The sequence below is a fragment of the Tasmannia lanceolata genome, unplaced genomic scaffold (assembly GCF_043159265.1).
Source record: "Tasmannia lanceolata isolate RefF3 unplaced genomic scaffold, GAP_Taslan_0.1 ptg000044l, whole genome shotgun sequence".
In the NCBI taxonomy this organism is placed as follows: domain Eukaryota; kingdom Viridiplantae; phylum Streptophyta; class Magnoliopsida; order Canellales; family Winteraceae; genus Tasmannia; species Tasmannia lanceolata.
The window spans coordinates 20,170,705-20,186,347 of record NW_027518721.1 but is presented as its reverse complement, the minus strand read 5'-3'; the positions used below and the strand labels follow the sequence as shown (position 1 = coordinate 20,186,347).

Genomic DNA, 15,643 nt, shown 5'->3' with positions numbered 1-15,643 from the left:
TGACGGTTCGGTTCGGTTCCGGTTCCAAATTTTGGGAACCGACATTAGCCGGTTCGGTTATGGGTTTGGAGTCTTGGAACCGAGAACTGAACCGGTTCACATATATATTAAATTATAAATACTAAAAAAAAAAAGCAAATATGAAAGCACAGTAATATTCCCTATATTCCCTCCCTGACGAATAAAATCACCCCCTTCACTCTTAACATCCCATAGATCTACTCCAATGCCTATTGTCTGATTGTGATAATGCTTACCGCTTACGTCCTAACCTTTGTTAAAATAATTATTATTCCTGTATGTAGAAGAATTAAGGCTAGCTTATCTATGTGTGCTATAGTGCTACTATGTTTTGGGAGATTCCATTGTAATTGTAGTCACTAAACAAAAAAAAAAAACAAATGAAAAAAAAATGGGTAAACCCATAACCAAACCGATATTGTTTGGTTCCGTGGAACCATGGTTCGGTTCTGGTTCCCAAATTTGGGAACCGACAAGGATCGGTTCGGTTCTGGGTTTGGGGTAGAACCGAACTGACCCGACCCATGTCCACCCCTACAAATGGCCCCTCAATGACTAAAATACCCTTCCTTCCAATCCCTCACTCGTCAAATAGAGTGATAATTGTGGGTTTTCTTACTAATAGCTCGTGGGAATATCATTCCCATTACGAATTTAGCCATAGACCCTCAACGACTAAAATACCCTTCCCTCCAATCCTCACCAGTCGATCAAGATTCCAAATACCCTTTCAAATACAAAAACGAAATCTCATTCGATCCATTGAGCCTTATCCCCAACAAATCGTCTCTCTCAGACATCAATCAACCCATAAAAACAAAAAAGAACAAAAGAACACCCCCCCTCTCTTACCCACATTCAAACAATGGAAGAACTCCTTCATCTCCACACCAATACCCTTCAAATCCACTCCCTCTCAAAACCCTATCTCCCACCTCCTCAACCTCCTCCTCTCTCTTCCCTCCCCAACTCAAAACCCCTCCCAAACCCTCGCCTCAACTTCTCCTCCAAAAAACCCCCCAAATTCTCCTCTCCCACCCCCCCTCAAATTGATCCCCACACCCAATTCCGTGACAAAATGCTCTACCTCGACTCCCTTGGCATTGACCTCTTCACCCTCGCCCAAAACCACCCTCCCATCGTCTCCTCCTCAATCGAAGACATCAAATCCACCGTCGATTTCATCCGCTCGATGGGTTTCTATCCGTCCGATCTCCGCCGCATCTGCGGCATGTGCCCTGAAATCCTCACTTCTGGTATCTCCACCTTACTCCCTGTCTTCACTTTCCTTCTCCGGGAGGCTAAAATCGACGGTTCTGATCTCCGCAAGGTCATCAATCGACGGCCCAGATTGCTCGCCTGCGACGTGGAAAAATGCCTGCGTCCCACACTCTACTTCCTCCAAATGCTCGGTATTGTGAAACAGCCCATTACTAATTCCAAAAGCTTAAGCTGTTATAAATGGTGTTATTTAATCATTTATACTTCAACACACCTTAGGGGGTTATGTTGGTATAGACGCCCACGCCATCACTTTGGTCTACTAAATGGGGTTAGAATGGTGTTATTTAATCATTTATACTTCTACACTCCCAAGGGGTTATGTTGGTATGTGGGCCCGCTCTATGGCTTTGGTCTACCTAACTGTGGTTCTGGTCGTGGGGTGAAACCACTTTAGGGTAGTACTAATGTTCTTTGGGTTGGCCGTGGAGTTTTAATATCAAGGAGTTGTTGGGTTTTGAACCCAGGACCTGTCATGAGGCAATAGCTCTGATACCATGTTAAACAACCAATTATTCCAAAAGCTTAAGCTTTTAAGCTTTTAGAGTTGGTGTTATTTGATCTTTGAATACTCCCCCTCACTTGTGGCACCACTTTTTCTGGGTTGGCCATATACATGGCACATGTTGCCCCTCTTTTGGGTTGGCTATGGATTTTTAAAAATTAAGGAGTTGTTGGGTTTTGGGACCAGGACTTGCCTTGAGATAATAGCAATAGCAATGATACCATGTGAAACAACCAATTACTCCAAAAGCTTAAGCTTTTAGAGTTGGTGTTATTTAATCATTTATACTTCAACAGGTATTACCGACGCTGGAAAACACGCCTCCCTCCTCTCTGGCAGCGTCGAGGAGAAATACATCCCGCGGATGGATTACCTCCAGAAGATTGGATTCTCCTACCGCGATTCTGTCTCCATGGTAAGGAGATTTCCTCAGCTTTTTTGTTACAGTATAAAAGACAATTTCGAGCCGAAATTCGATTACTTTGTGGTAGAGATGGGGAGGGAGTTGAAGGAGTTAAAGGAATTTCCGCAGTATTTTTCGTTTAGTTTGGAGAACAGGATAAAGCCGAGGCATCAAATGTGTGTAGAGAAGGGCGTGTGTTTTCCACTTCCAGTTATGTTGAAGATGAATGATGAGAAATTCCACAGTCGGTTGGAGGTATGCCTTAGCTCTTCGCCACCGTTGAGAACCTCCCCTTTGTGGTGTACTAATTTGGGTGATCAATTGGAATCTGTTTAAACTATTAAATTGATGTATTTGTTTTCCCACCAAGTTCAATTCTCAAAATTGCTTGTAAATTTTTTCCTCTGCGAGTAGGAATATTGGGAAATGTAAATTCTTCCTCTCAATCGATCAAGAGCGCTACAATTGACATCCCGTTTTTTTCTTTAGATTTGCGTAGTCGTAACTCTGTTGTTAATTGATGACCCAACTCTGGTGGGTGATTTGAGTTGAACCAGTGTTTCAAAATGTGAATGCGGGTCAACATGAGGCCAAAGCAAATCCTAGTCGACTCGGCACTACACGGTCGAGTACTCGGTTGACACGATTGAGTACTCGTTTGATGCGGTCACAACTCATGAGAGTCAAAGGAGTTTTGATTTTGTAGGGCTCGGAGGTAAAAGGGATTCGACTTGATGGAGTCCACGATGACATGGGGGAGTTTTGAAACTATGAGTTGAATGTCTAAAAGTTTGTCTAGATTTGGGAGGGTATTGCTAAAGACTTAATTGATTAGGAAGATGTTCATTTGCGTCGGTTCTAGCATGGTGCCATTTAGCTGCTGTCCAACTTCTATTTAAATTCATGGAGTCCATCAAATGCAGCTTAAACTTTTAGACTGTTTTCTCAGCTGGAGTGAGGTCAAACAGTGCTTTTCTCATCTCTAATTGGTGTGGGAAGAAGACTTATGTTTGCTTCTACTTTATTTGTATGATTAAGTTGCTGTATTCTGGTTGACAATTCATATTTGAAGGTTTTTTTTTGTGCCAGTTCTGTTCTAAAAACATATATGATGCGAATACAGGAAGTGAGGGCATTGGAAAACTTGAGAAAATCTTGTACAATGGCTGGTCTTCCTGGCAACGAGATATGGATCAACGTCTGGAATAGAGAACTGATACAGAGTGTGTTATGATCGTTTTTAATATAAATATTCTAAATAACAATTCGTTGGGTCAAGTGGGCTCATGCCTTCATGTTTAGCCGTTGAAAAATTTATTCGAGAAAGTGAAATTTATTTTGTTAATTGGATTGGGACTGGGAAAATTGTTTGGTTTTGAAGGGACTTCTTGTGATTGCAAGAGAAGAAAACTTGTTCTTATAAATAGCTCATTGGGTAGGAAATTATTTACAAGAAAGTGAATGCAGTTGACGTTGATGAACTAAGGGAATGTTCAACATATGATGTGTCGGGCTTGATTTCATGCTGCCTGTCTTGAGAAGAACTTGTAACTGTGCTGCATGGGAAGAAACCCTTCATTGGTTCTCTCAAGCTCAACTCTGATGGAAGTTCAATTGGGAACCTAGGACAGGTAGCATTAAGGGGTGTTTAGAGGCGAGGGAAGGAACTCAATTCAGCCTTTTTCATTTCCTATTGAAAGCAATGACTAAATGAAGCAGAGGTTTGATCACTCCTGGAATAGTTTTCATTCTGCATATCGTTCTTGGATCAGTTTGTTGTGTAAGGCAACTGTCTCAGTTTTATTTTGTGGGAATTCAAGAAGTGTCCAGGACATGGATATTAGCATGTATCACTGATGGTATGTTAGATTTGTCTAGTGGGAGTTGTATATTCTTTAGCCCTATATTATGTGAGGTTAGCCTACTTTCCTGATATTGAAGGAGCTTATATGTCATAGTGTTTTCATTTACATACTCTGAAAATACTTGTTTAAATTCCCGTTACATTGTTGTCATCTTCAGGGGTATAAGGGGCCACAGAAACACAAACTCAAGGCTAAACGTTTTTTTCTAATTTATTATTACTTCCTATGTTACTACCGTTCCAACTTTTTCGCTGTTGTCTTATATAATGTACTAATTCAGACAATTGACAATTTAAATTGTCCACCAGCCAACCAAAGTCTTTACAACAGATTTAGTTGCGCTTTGGCATCTGGGCTCATGATGATGACTTGAAGCTATATTTAGAAGTTTGTATTGTCATGGACTCACAGCTGACATATATCAAGTCATTTTGAGCAAATAAATTAGTGCACAACATCAACTATCTTCTGATGAAACACTGTGGATGCCATTTCAAGACGGTACTTAAAGAAGCTTAGTGGAATATTTTGGAAGGGTCCAGTAAAGCATAATGTTCAGTTGCCCCCATCACTTTGTTTCTTAAGCTGGATTCCTTAACCCATAATCTCAAGGTTGTGTCTATCGGATCCCAACCGCTAGGACACAAGCTCAAGCCCTCTAAAAGCAGTAAAAAAGCTGATATACTTTCTCAATTTTCTAATATCCTTCTTGTCATAGGTCATAACTAATGAATTGGTTGCTACACCCAGTCTTCTTTTGTTTTTAAGCCGCATGTTTTTTGTATTCTTTTCATTACATTTATGCTACTCATATATTGTCCTTCTGCACTCGGATACTTATCATGGCGTAAAGAAATTCACATTACTGAGCATGCTTCACACGGCTGCCATGACTGTTGGAAAAAAATATGCATCTTTCTTAGTAGTTTTGGATATTTTCTATATATAACTAAATACAAAATGAAAAATTGATCAAATTGATCATAAGAGTTACAAAAGAGCCAAAAAGTCCCCAATTTGAAACTGTTCCCTTATAACTAACTCAACTCTGTTAGACAATTTTAGATATGTTATATATTCCATTATATTTCTCATATTGCTTTTCATAGAACATGTGAGGTAGGCGAAATAGAGGCTTTAGGGACAGATGACAAAAGATAGACAGCATGAATATAGGATGTATATATGGTGTAGGCTGCTTAGCATTTTGGAATTTATTTGAGGTTACAGGTGGAGAGAATTTCTCTCTTTATAATGAAATTTTATATTCATAACTAATTGAACTCAATCTTTTAGTATTGCAATTTATCGTTGAGGACATGCTTGAAATATTGGGTTTTTGGAGTCCCTTTTTATACACCCACTGTTTTGTTTTTTTTTCTATTTCTTTAGGTTTCTTGCTTAGAATTCATTTGGCAATGTGAAGTGCTGCTATTGCATGCCCTACAATGCCCGTCCCCTCTTTCTTTGTCCAATATTTCTCTAAGCTATATACCAAGGATCATAACTGTAGAGCCAAACTTGGGGGCTTGGAGTTTAAACAACTTAGACAGGAGCAAGGTGAGATGGCTGGAAAGTGATTTTGATGATGAGATATGAGATACTATATTTAGCATGAAGAAAGACAAAGGTCTTGGCCAGATGAATTCCCTATGGCTTTCTACTAGAAGTATTGGGAGTGATCAAAGAAGATCTATTGGCATTTATGTCAGAGTTCCAATGAAGAGGTGGAATGGGGAAGGAGATGACCCCTACATTCATTACCTTCATCCCAAAGAAAGAGGGGGGCTTGTAGCTGAAGGATTTTAGACCAATTAACCTCGCTCATAGCGTATACAAAATATTGGCAAAGTTGTTGGCGAGAAGAGTCAAAGGAGTAATGTGAGACATAATTTCTCAGTTTCAAGGAGCCTTTGTAAATGTCTGTCATATATTGGACGGAATTCTTATAGCCAGTGAAGTCATCGACTCCAGGAGGCGAGAAGGGAATCGTCGGCAAGATTGATATAGAAAAAGGCACACGACCACATAGAATGGAACTTTGTGGACTTTGTACAGGAAAGGATGGTTTTGGAGGGAAATGGAGATTTTGGATAAAATCTTGTTTATCTAGTCATCTTTCTCTATCTATGTGAATGGATACCTAGTCGACTTCTTCAACAGTTCAAAGGGTATCAGACAGGGCAGCCCTCTATCCCCACACCTTCTCATAATGGTGGTAGAGACACTAAGTTTACTCTTATTTAAGGTGGAAGAAAGGGGATTCATAAGAAGACTACAACTTAACAGAAATGTCCATCCACTATCTCATTTGCAGTTCGCAGATGATACACTTTCTTATGGAAGATCCACTTTACACTACATACTTCAAAGGGTTTTCAGCTATGATTTGGCTGACACTTTGAATTTATTGTGGACACGCGTGTCGTGTCGTGTCTGGCACGACATGCATGTCCCCACGTGTCGACACTCCTTTGGACACTTCTGAATGTACTATTAGAAGTGTCGAACTTAATGTGGGCATGAAGACACATTTGTGTACTGTGTCAAGTGGTACATTCTGTTTTATTATTGAATATTGTGTTTATCTTTTTATTATTAACTCCTCTTTAATTAATATTTGATGTTATATCCCCTCTCCTAAACCTAAAGCCCTAAACAAACTCTTATTCTAATATTATATTCAGTGTATCCTATTGGTCTCCCTTTCTCGGTGCATATTGGAGACTAAAGAGAATAGATTAAATTAATGAATGTGTTGTTTTTTTTTTTTTTTATCATCTTATGTCTGTTTTAGATTATAGTTGATTAATCCTAAGACTTATTAATTTGTTAAATGAATACCGTATTTATATTGTTGCAAATTATGATAGTAATCAGTTATGCGTGTATAGGTGTGTTATCATTTCTAAATTTTTAGGAGTTTCCATGTTTGACACCTCGTATCCGTGTCGAAACTCGACAGAAGAATCCATATCCACAAATCATGGTTTTATATACTTTCTATTTTAGCCGTGTCTGCATTTCTAAATTTTGGGATTTTGCTGGACATTGTCTTGGTCGACACTCGTCGCTCGTGTCCGTATCCACAAATCATAGGTTTTAATGTGGTTCGAAATGATGTCAGGACTGAAGATCAACTTCTCAAAAAGCATGATAGTCAGCATCAATATGTAGGGTGAAGAGGTGTAGGAGCATGCCATGAGACTTGGTTGTAAAAAGGAAGAGTGGCCAATTACCTATCTCGGGCTGCTTTTGAATCACAATATTCCATCAGCAGCCCTCTGAGATCCTATGATTGAAGGACTGGAGAGGGAATTGGCTACCATGGAAGAATCACTATCTATCTTTTCAAGTTAGAATCACCCTTATCAAGGCAGCACTTGTAAATCTTAAGGACACATCGTTCAATCTTTTAATGGACCAATTGGATTGTGGATCCACCTCGGCGTCACTTTGACTCTTAATTTTTTTCTCTAGTATTATCACCTTCCAGTTTCTTAAAATTTCAGCAACACTATATGAAGGTGCATGCTTGCGAGTCCTACACCAATGGATGATGTCAACCTTGATGTCGGGTGAAAATTTTCCAAGGCCCCTATTTTTGTCTTTGAAAATTTGGTTGATTCTCTCTTTCCATAGGTGCCAAATCATTGCATATCTAGTTTCCAACACATTGCTCGACCCACTTCCCCAAAGGGTCTCCCAATTCAATCCAAGAGGATGTTCTTAATGGATCTTTGGAGAGGATTTAAAAGTCCAAAGCTTTTAAAGATACACTTCCAAATGGGTCAATGGATCATTAGGTGGTCCCAGGATTCCTCACTTTGGTTGCAAAGCACGCACCAACTTGCAAGCCGAATTTTTCTTCTTTTCATACGGTCGTATGTATTGATATTGTTTGTTACCATTGTCCAAGCAAAAGCCACCACTTGGGGAGGGGCATGTGATTTTTAAATCCTACGATTCTTCCATGTTCATAGAACCCAACCTGTAAAAGGAAGATTAGACCGAGAATGAACCAAAAGTATCCAAGATCCACACTCTACGATCCGATGAGGAAAAAGAGCAACAACAATGATGGAGACGTGACAGAAGGGTAGAAAGACAAACTATTTTATTATCCTTAAGGTTACCTCTAAGCCTAATGGACCACACAATGCTCCCATCCCCTTACCCCATATAGTCCTTTCCCCCGTATAGTCTGTTACACAGTTGCCTCCCTATTGGTCGCTAACGGATATAAGCTTGAAAATGCATGATACAACAAGGACTCTCCTAGCCATGGGTCTACCCAAAACCAAACTAAAGTATCATACAAGGACCTAAACTCACAAATGGACTTCCTTGCATCCGAGCCTTTTCCTAAAGAAGTGTTTCTACTTTCCCCATCCCACCCAACCCTTCCCATATTTATGTCCATTAACTTGGTGCCATAGGGAATTTTTCTCCTCCCCAAATGTCCACTACCACTTTCCAAGTAGAGCCTTGTTCCTCAATTTGATTTTTCCCACTCTGAGACCTCCCTATTTCTTCAATCTGCATACTTCTTCCAATTCATCAGGTGCATTTTTGTTTGAAATTGAAGATGCAAGAGTGGGGACTTTCTGGAGAAGTTTTACTTTCGTCGTGGGATGCTTGGGTGTTGGGAGTCGTAGTCGTAGGATACATTATTTAACCTTAGCGGTAGAGCTTTAGCGATTTTTTAACTGCAGAGAACCAAAAAAATCGATAATGGTGTTCTTCAACACCAACCTGGCAAAAATTTGAGGTGATTTGCAACGAATTCTGAGAGTGAAGCAGAGTTCTCTTCTACTGCAGAGGTTATTTAACATAAGCTTCTCTTCTACTCTTTTTTTCTGGTTTAAAAAAACGGGAATGAGTTATTGATTTTTTTTTTTGAAGGGGAATATAATGAATGTATCTTTTTGAAATAAATACTTATAGCATGTTTGGCAACCATGAACATGAGGATGATTGATGTGTTTCGTATCCAAAACCCAAATCCAAATCCAAATACAAAAACATGAGGTATCCAAACTGGCCTAAATGCTCTTCCCAATCCTTCATATCAATAGTGTCACGGGCGTAATAATTGAGCAGCGGAATAACCCGTGCGGCACTCCAACATGCATGAATGCTAGGGCAAGACTTCAATCGTACAAGGCTCTGAAGGCCTTACACGCCAATACCCCTTGATGCTTTGGATGTGCACAGTCTCTAAGCTGTTCAACAAGCTGCTTGGCTCAGATCTTGACATGCACTACTGGATATCCACTCTCATGATCAGCCTGCATCATGAGTACATCGAACATCAGGCCTTGGAGCCCAATGCAAAGTCCATCGAGTACGAGGCATGACGATGCCACGCACCAATTCGTCAAGCACTGGGGCTTGGTTATTCAAGAAGCAAGATGCTTCATGGACTGATCCGCAAGGTGTACACCTCGCGAGGGCACCCGAAGTCGCCCCGGCATGAACTCATAGAAGACCTAGAGATTGGCCTGCCCACAAGATGTACTGCGGTGCAGGAGGCAAACAATATAGCTAGCCCCTTGCACCGGTCCGTACGCGCAATGCATGTGGGAACCCAACCTATCATGCACTGTCTTTGGCCCCCATCCTCGACTAAAGAAACTGCAGTATCCCTGTGGATAGCTCGCAGTCTGCACCCAAAGCTACCTTAGGGCATGCCTACGAGTTGTAGTATGATTTCCTGCTATGTGCGTCACATGCACAAGCAAATCCTCTTGCAACCCATGAGCAAACCGCCAAGGTTCCGGTCCACACCTGCTAGGCCTAACGGGGGAGGAGTCAACAGGTCATGGGGCCAACTCTCCCTATAGAGTTTGGCCAACCGACCCTCTAAACCAAGAGTGGCAACCAAATGTGTTATAAATGACGACTTATCAAGACGCAACGAGACGAGGTATGTTTGGATTTTAATACCGGTTGTGTTCTGAATTGTTCCCGTGACAATATTCTCTTCTGAGCTAACTTTGAATCTCAAAATACCCTCACTATCATTCCTTGATACAATGCAAAACCGAGGGGAAATGTTAGAAAGACTAAAAGACACTTATTTGGCACCAATTTTGCCTCTTTTATATGATCAGATCGGTTGATCCGAATTGAAACCATGTCTGGCCAAATGCCATTGAGAACAAATTGATGGGACGATCCTAATCTCTTGATCCATCAAGCCCCCATTCATCCCACCTGTCAAATCCACCATCATCAGATACTTAACCCCTTTTGAGTGGCAGACACGACACACTCACTATCATATAGCTATTGTTGCTGTTAGATGGCCGTTTTTCGTTTTTTCATCCTATCCAATCAGTTATTTTTTTCTTCCTTGTTGATAAGTGAGAGACTTATCTTATTATGCACAGTCCATTTTTTATAATGGCACTCCCCAATTTATTCAACACTTTCTGATTGGATATTGATACGTTTATCTTTTGGGAATTGCTAGGGACCATAGCAAAAGGCATTTCGCGGGCCGGCTGCTGCATGAGAGAGCAGCCACACAGGTTCACTTTTCAAAAGATTCACTATTCATGAAGTGGCTGCTATCTCATGCAACAGCCTGCCCGTGAAATGCCTTTCGTGATGGTCCCTAGCAAATCCCTAAAAATATATAATAGAAGGACAGACTGAGAGTATTAAGTCAATAAAATTTGGATATCGTTTCTCATTTATTTTCTGGGATTTGCTAGGCAATTTTGCGGGAAGCCATTTAACGGGTTACTTTTGCAGGAGAGAACTAGCATAAAGTCTCACTTTTTAACAAATTTTGTCTTATTCACTTAATTAATCCGAGGTTGGTTCTTTCCTGCAAAAGTGAGCTGTGAAATGGCTCTCCGCAAATTTGCCTAGCAAATCGCTTATTATTTACTTGTCAAAGGCATAACTATTATTCTCAAGTCCATAAACATGATGGCAAATTAGGGTGCGACTATCAATCTCTCCAACATTCGTTTGCTTGTCCTTCAAAATGGTCACACGACTTGGTTAGCCGTGACTCACAACCCATTTCAGCTCAGCCTTAGGAAATGTTTGTTTTGGATTTTGAGAAGCAATTGTTACTCCACTGATTTTAGACTCAAATTACACTCATCCGCTATGGCCGGTACGTCATTGAATCTAAACAAACCCCCGCTATATTTTGATCGCAAATGAAATGTCAGAACGAATTCCGTTTATCCAATTAAATGACACTATCACCCCGCCATAATAAAGACCGGACGTATTTGAATTCACCATCCGGAAGAAAATAAATACATCCGAACCGAAACCTAGGAGGCGTCGCACTAAACGTGCAACACGAGGACTTCCCAGGAGGTCACCCATCCTAGTACTACTCTTGCCCAAGCACGCTTAACTTCGGAGTTCTGATGAGATCCAGTGCATTTGTGTTGGTATGATCGCACACAGCATGCCCTCTCCATTCTCAAAGTAATAAAGAGTTTCCATTCGCATTGTCGTACGAAGTCCAATAATCCGTTTTTTCCCTCACAATCGGTTCTCAAATTCCAAATCAAACAGGGCCTTAGAGATGTCAAAATCAAGGGTGATTCTTTGAACCTGGGGCCCATCATTCTCTATCTTTTTCACTGACAAAAGTCAAGAGATGGGAAGCAACTGGAATCAGTGCACACCCTCCGTACATGTGGGTCCTAAACCGTCCATGTTGTGGCCCATCTAATGGACGGTTTGGATCATCCTACAGTGTGGCTATAAGGTCTTTCATCATATAAAACTCCCCTTATATAATGCGAATTATTTTTGGGACATGATATCAGCACTCACGTATGGCTCACACTATGAGGTGATCCAAACCGTCCATTAGATGGGCCACAGCCTAAATAGGTTGTGCACTATAGCCTAAATACCCCCACTGGGATGCGTGTTGCACTTCAAAATTCCACAAAACACCAACACCAAGCAGTAACTCATTTTCATAGGATGATCCTAGCCCTCCAATCTATAGAGGAACTGCATACTATGGAAACCTCTATAGATCGGAAGGTTGGAATCATCCTATGCAATGATTTTTGGGGAACAACCTATTTAAGTTCTGACCCATCAAATGGATGGCTTGGATCATCCTATGTTGTGGGCCATACAACACTTTATAAAAAATACTGGACTATATGAGCTTACACCGTATAAAAAGTCCATATACTGGACTATATGGACTCCACAGTGCATGCGACTCCATAGTGCATGCACGTTTAGCCCAAAAAAATCGGTGGGCCCCACATTGTTTAGGTGATCTAAATCGTTCATTTGTTGGGCCCTGATGGAGATAGGGTGTGCCAAGAAAATCTTCTCCATAGGATGTTCCTAACCTTTTGATCGGTGGAGTTGTGTCGTCCATAGTAAAACCTCCTGTGGACCCCGATCCGAGATAGGCGGCGAAGGAACGGGTCCCTAACACCATCTGGATCATCCACGTGTGAAGGAGAGCTCTACCAAAAAACTCTCAAAACGGATTCCACCCTCATAGCATAGCACGAGTGGCGATATAAAAAGAAAGAGATATGTCTCGATCAAGAACCGAAGTTCGAAACCGAGACATACCTGAAATAAACTCAGAGTCGCCATCCATGGATATGCCATGGAACCCTAAAATCAAATCCTCTGTGCAATGGATAACCAGAAATATATATGGGTTCGTGCCTGGTTACGAATGGGGAAGGTCTGAGAGCACCCCCAATTCGTCCGAGTGCAAGCACTTGGTCTCTTATGCCATTTTTAGTAACTCTAAAGAAGTTTGAATAAAAATCATGTGAAATGGGAACAATCCTCAGGACTCGTCTACCTAAGCATGCATTTCCTGAGGATAAAAATAATAAACACCTATAAAATAAAATGAAAGATGTGCCACCTAAGCATAGCTAGGTTATGAGTGACAAGCCTAATGGGTGTCTAAGTTCTGATGTGCAAACACATGCAAGCTATAGCTAAAGGTATGAGATCAGTACAAAAAAATGAGAAAAACATATCAAATCATACAATAACTACACAACAAATCCTAAGACTCTAAATTATTAGCCTGAGTCCTCGGATGGTCTGGTATTCATCCAAAGAAGCCTACGTATCCCCGCCTCCACGAGAATCAAGGCAACGTAGTTCTTCGCGCCTATTCTAAGCTATGATGCCTAAGACACCTAGCCCTCTATCCTAGACTCGATCTAAAAGACCGGACTAATTATTAAAGTTTCTTGTACGATTATTTAAATTCCAGTGAATTGTGGATTTTAGGACACCCTATATGCCTTAACTAAATGCAGATTAGCCCTAAGCTAATGCAGGTGATTCCTACAACCTATGTGTAACTAGGCTGTATTTCCTAAGGAAAACCATGGGATCACTAACGCATCTTAGACCTAGTCATCAGTCGGCGATGTGAATCGCCAACTGACCAGACGGAGGCGCTCTTAGCTAGGACAAACTCCTAACTCTAATACAAACACACAACAAGCACACAACAAATCAAAGACAAACCCTAACTCTAAAACCCTCTATCTAAGACGAAGTCCTAACTCTAGAGGAAGATCTTGTTGAAAACAAGGTTTTGAAGGTTTTTGAAGAATGTTTTTAAAATTTTTTTTTTTTTTTGAATGGTTGTTTTTAAAATATTATTTACAAAAAAAAAAAAAAAAAGTTTGGCTGGACTTGGGATGTAAATCCCAAGCTGCACTACGTACCTCGGAAGAGGATCAAGCCAACGTAGTTCGAAACGAACTCTCTAACTACTAATTCTAAAACACTCAACACTTTAGGCTTTTTAAGGTTTTTCAGATGTTTTTTCGTATTTTTAAAGTTTTCAAAAGTTTTTGAAGTAAAGAGTTTTCACCCTTTTGGTCAAAGACCTAAGGGAAAATACAAAGCAAAACCTTAGGGCCAAACCCTAGGGCAAATAGGGGAAACCCCTAAACAAGGCAAACTAAGCTATCGATGACAACAAAAAGATCTACGATCTCAAAAGGCAAAGCTATAATGAGACTGGGCTAGTCTCCAAAGAAGAAGGAAAGACAACAAGACTAAGGAGAAACTCCTTACTAACAGCACCAAACAAGACAAATGAGCCATAGGCTCTCTAATACTACAACTTAAAGGAGAAATGAGTCAAAGACTCCCAAATAACACCAACGGAAGAACCAACGAGTCAAAGACTCCTTAGTAATACAACAAAAGAACGAATGAGTCAAAGACTCTAATAATATCAACTAAGAAAATGAAGTGAGTCAAAGACTCTCTAAAAGAAAAGGAAACACGAGTCAAAGACTCCACTAACACCAACTAAAGGATAGATGAGTCAAAGACTTTCTAAAAGAGAAGGAAACACGAGTCAAAGACTCCACTAACACCAACTAAAGGATAGATGAGTCAAAGACTCTCTAAAAGAAAAGGAAACACGAGTCAAAGACTCCACTAACACCAACTAAAGGATAGATGAGTCAAAGACTCTCTAAAAGAGAAGGAAACACGAGTCAAAGACTCCATTAACACCAACTAAAGGATAGATGAGTCAAAGACTCTCTAAAAGAGAAGGAAACACGAGTCAAAGACTCCACTAACACCAACTAAAGGATAGATGAGTCAAAGACTCTCTAAAAGAGAAGGAAACACGAGTCAAAGACTCCACTAACACCAACTAAAGGATAGATGAGTCAAAGACTCTCTAAAAGAGAAGGAAACACGAGTCAAAGACTCCACTATCACCAACTAAAAGATAAATGAGTCAAAGACTCTCTAGAAAAACCAATAAGAGAAAGATTGAATAAAAAACTCTTCAATAACACCACCTGAAAGACAAATGAATCAAAGACTCTTCTATAACACCACCGAAAAGGCAAATGAGTCAAAGACTCTCCTATAACACCACCTAAAAGGCGAATGAGTCAAAGACTCTCTAATAACACTATCTAAAGGATGAATGAGTCAAAGACTCTCTAATCAAGGCTGACTCCTATGCGAATGGACTAACGACTAAGGAGAAGCTTACAAGCAAAAGGAATAAGAGACCTTGTGCATATTTGGCAAAGGTAAAACACCCAACCGGGCCGGACAGCTACCTAGCCCTAGGGTGCAACAAATGTGCAACCCAATACCCATAAGGGTAAGGGTATGAAGCCAAGCCGAGTAGGGTGTTCTTCCAAAAACAAACAGCGCACAAAGAGGAGGTTTAGCAAGAGAATGAGACCGTGCGGGTCTAAAAAGGAATAAGAGACCTTGTGCATATTTGGCAAAGGTAAAACACCCAACCGGGCCGGACAGCTACCTAGCCCTAGGGTGCAACAAATGTGCAACCCAATACCCATAAGGGTAGGGGTATGAAGCCAAGCCGAGTAGGGTGTTCTCCCAAAATCAAAAAGCACACAAAGAGGACTAACGAGAGAATGAGACCGGGTGGGTCTCCCAAACACACACAAAGATGGGCTCCAAGTAACCTTATCATTGCCCTCAAGGGGTAAGCAAGGCTAAGACAACTAATTGACCAAATTGGTCTCTAATTAACAAAGGAACAAACTGATGTGCAATCTCAGAGAGGAT

At 40.7% G+C, this 15,643-nt stretch overlaps 1 protein-coding gene and 1 non-coding gene across 2 annotated transcripts; one reads left to right on the top strand and one right to left on the bottom strand.

Moving 5' to 3' along the window:
- The first annotated feature begins 699 nt into the window (after positions 1-699).
- EMB3114 (Mitochondrial transcription termination factor family protein) lies at positions 700-2,757 on the top strand. The gene is made up of 2 exons (XM_077374309.1): positions 700-1,433; positions 2,104-2,757. Exons 1-2 carry the CDS (start codon positions 887-889, stop codon positions 2,544-2,546), a joined length of 990 nt encoding a protein of 329 aa, XP_077230424.1. The 5' UTR covers positions 700-886; the 3' UTR covers positions 2,547-2,757.
- An 8,637-nt stretch (positions 2,758-11,394) lies between these two features.
- On the bottom strand, positions 11,395-11,513 carry LOC143864073 (5S ribosomal RNA). The gene has a single exon (XR_013241076.1). It is a non-coding gene; the product is annotated as a 5S ribosomal RNA (ribosomal RNA).
- Positions 11,514-15,643: the final 4,130 nt, after the last annotated feature.

What these genes read in the sequence shown, in the direction of transcription:
- EMB3114 (XM_077374309.1), top strand. Translation starts at nt 887, where the DNA reads ATGGAAGAACTCCTTCATCTCCACACCAATACCCTTCAAATCCACTCC. An exon ending in CTACTTCCTCCAAATGCTCG is followed by an intron (nt 1,434 to 2,103) that starts GTATTGTGAAAC and finishes ATACTTCAACAG; the next exon opens with GTATTACCGACGCTGGAAAA.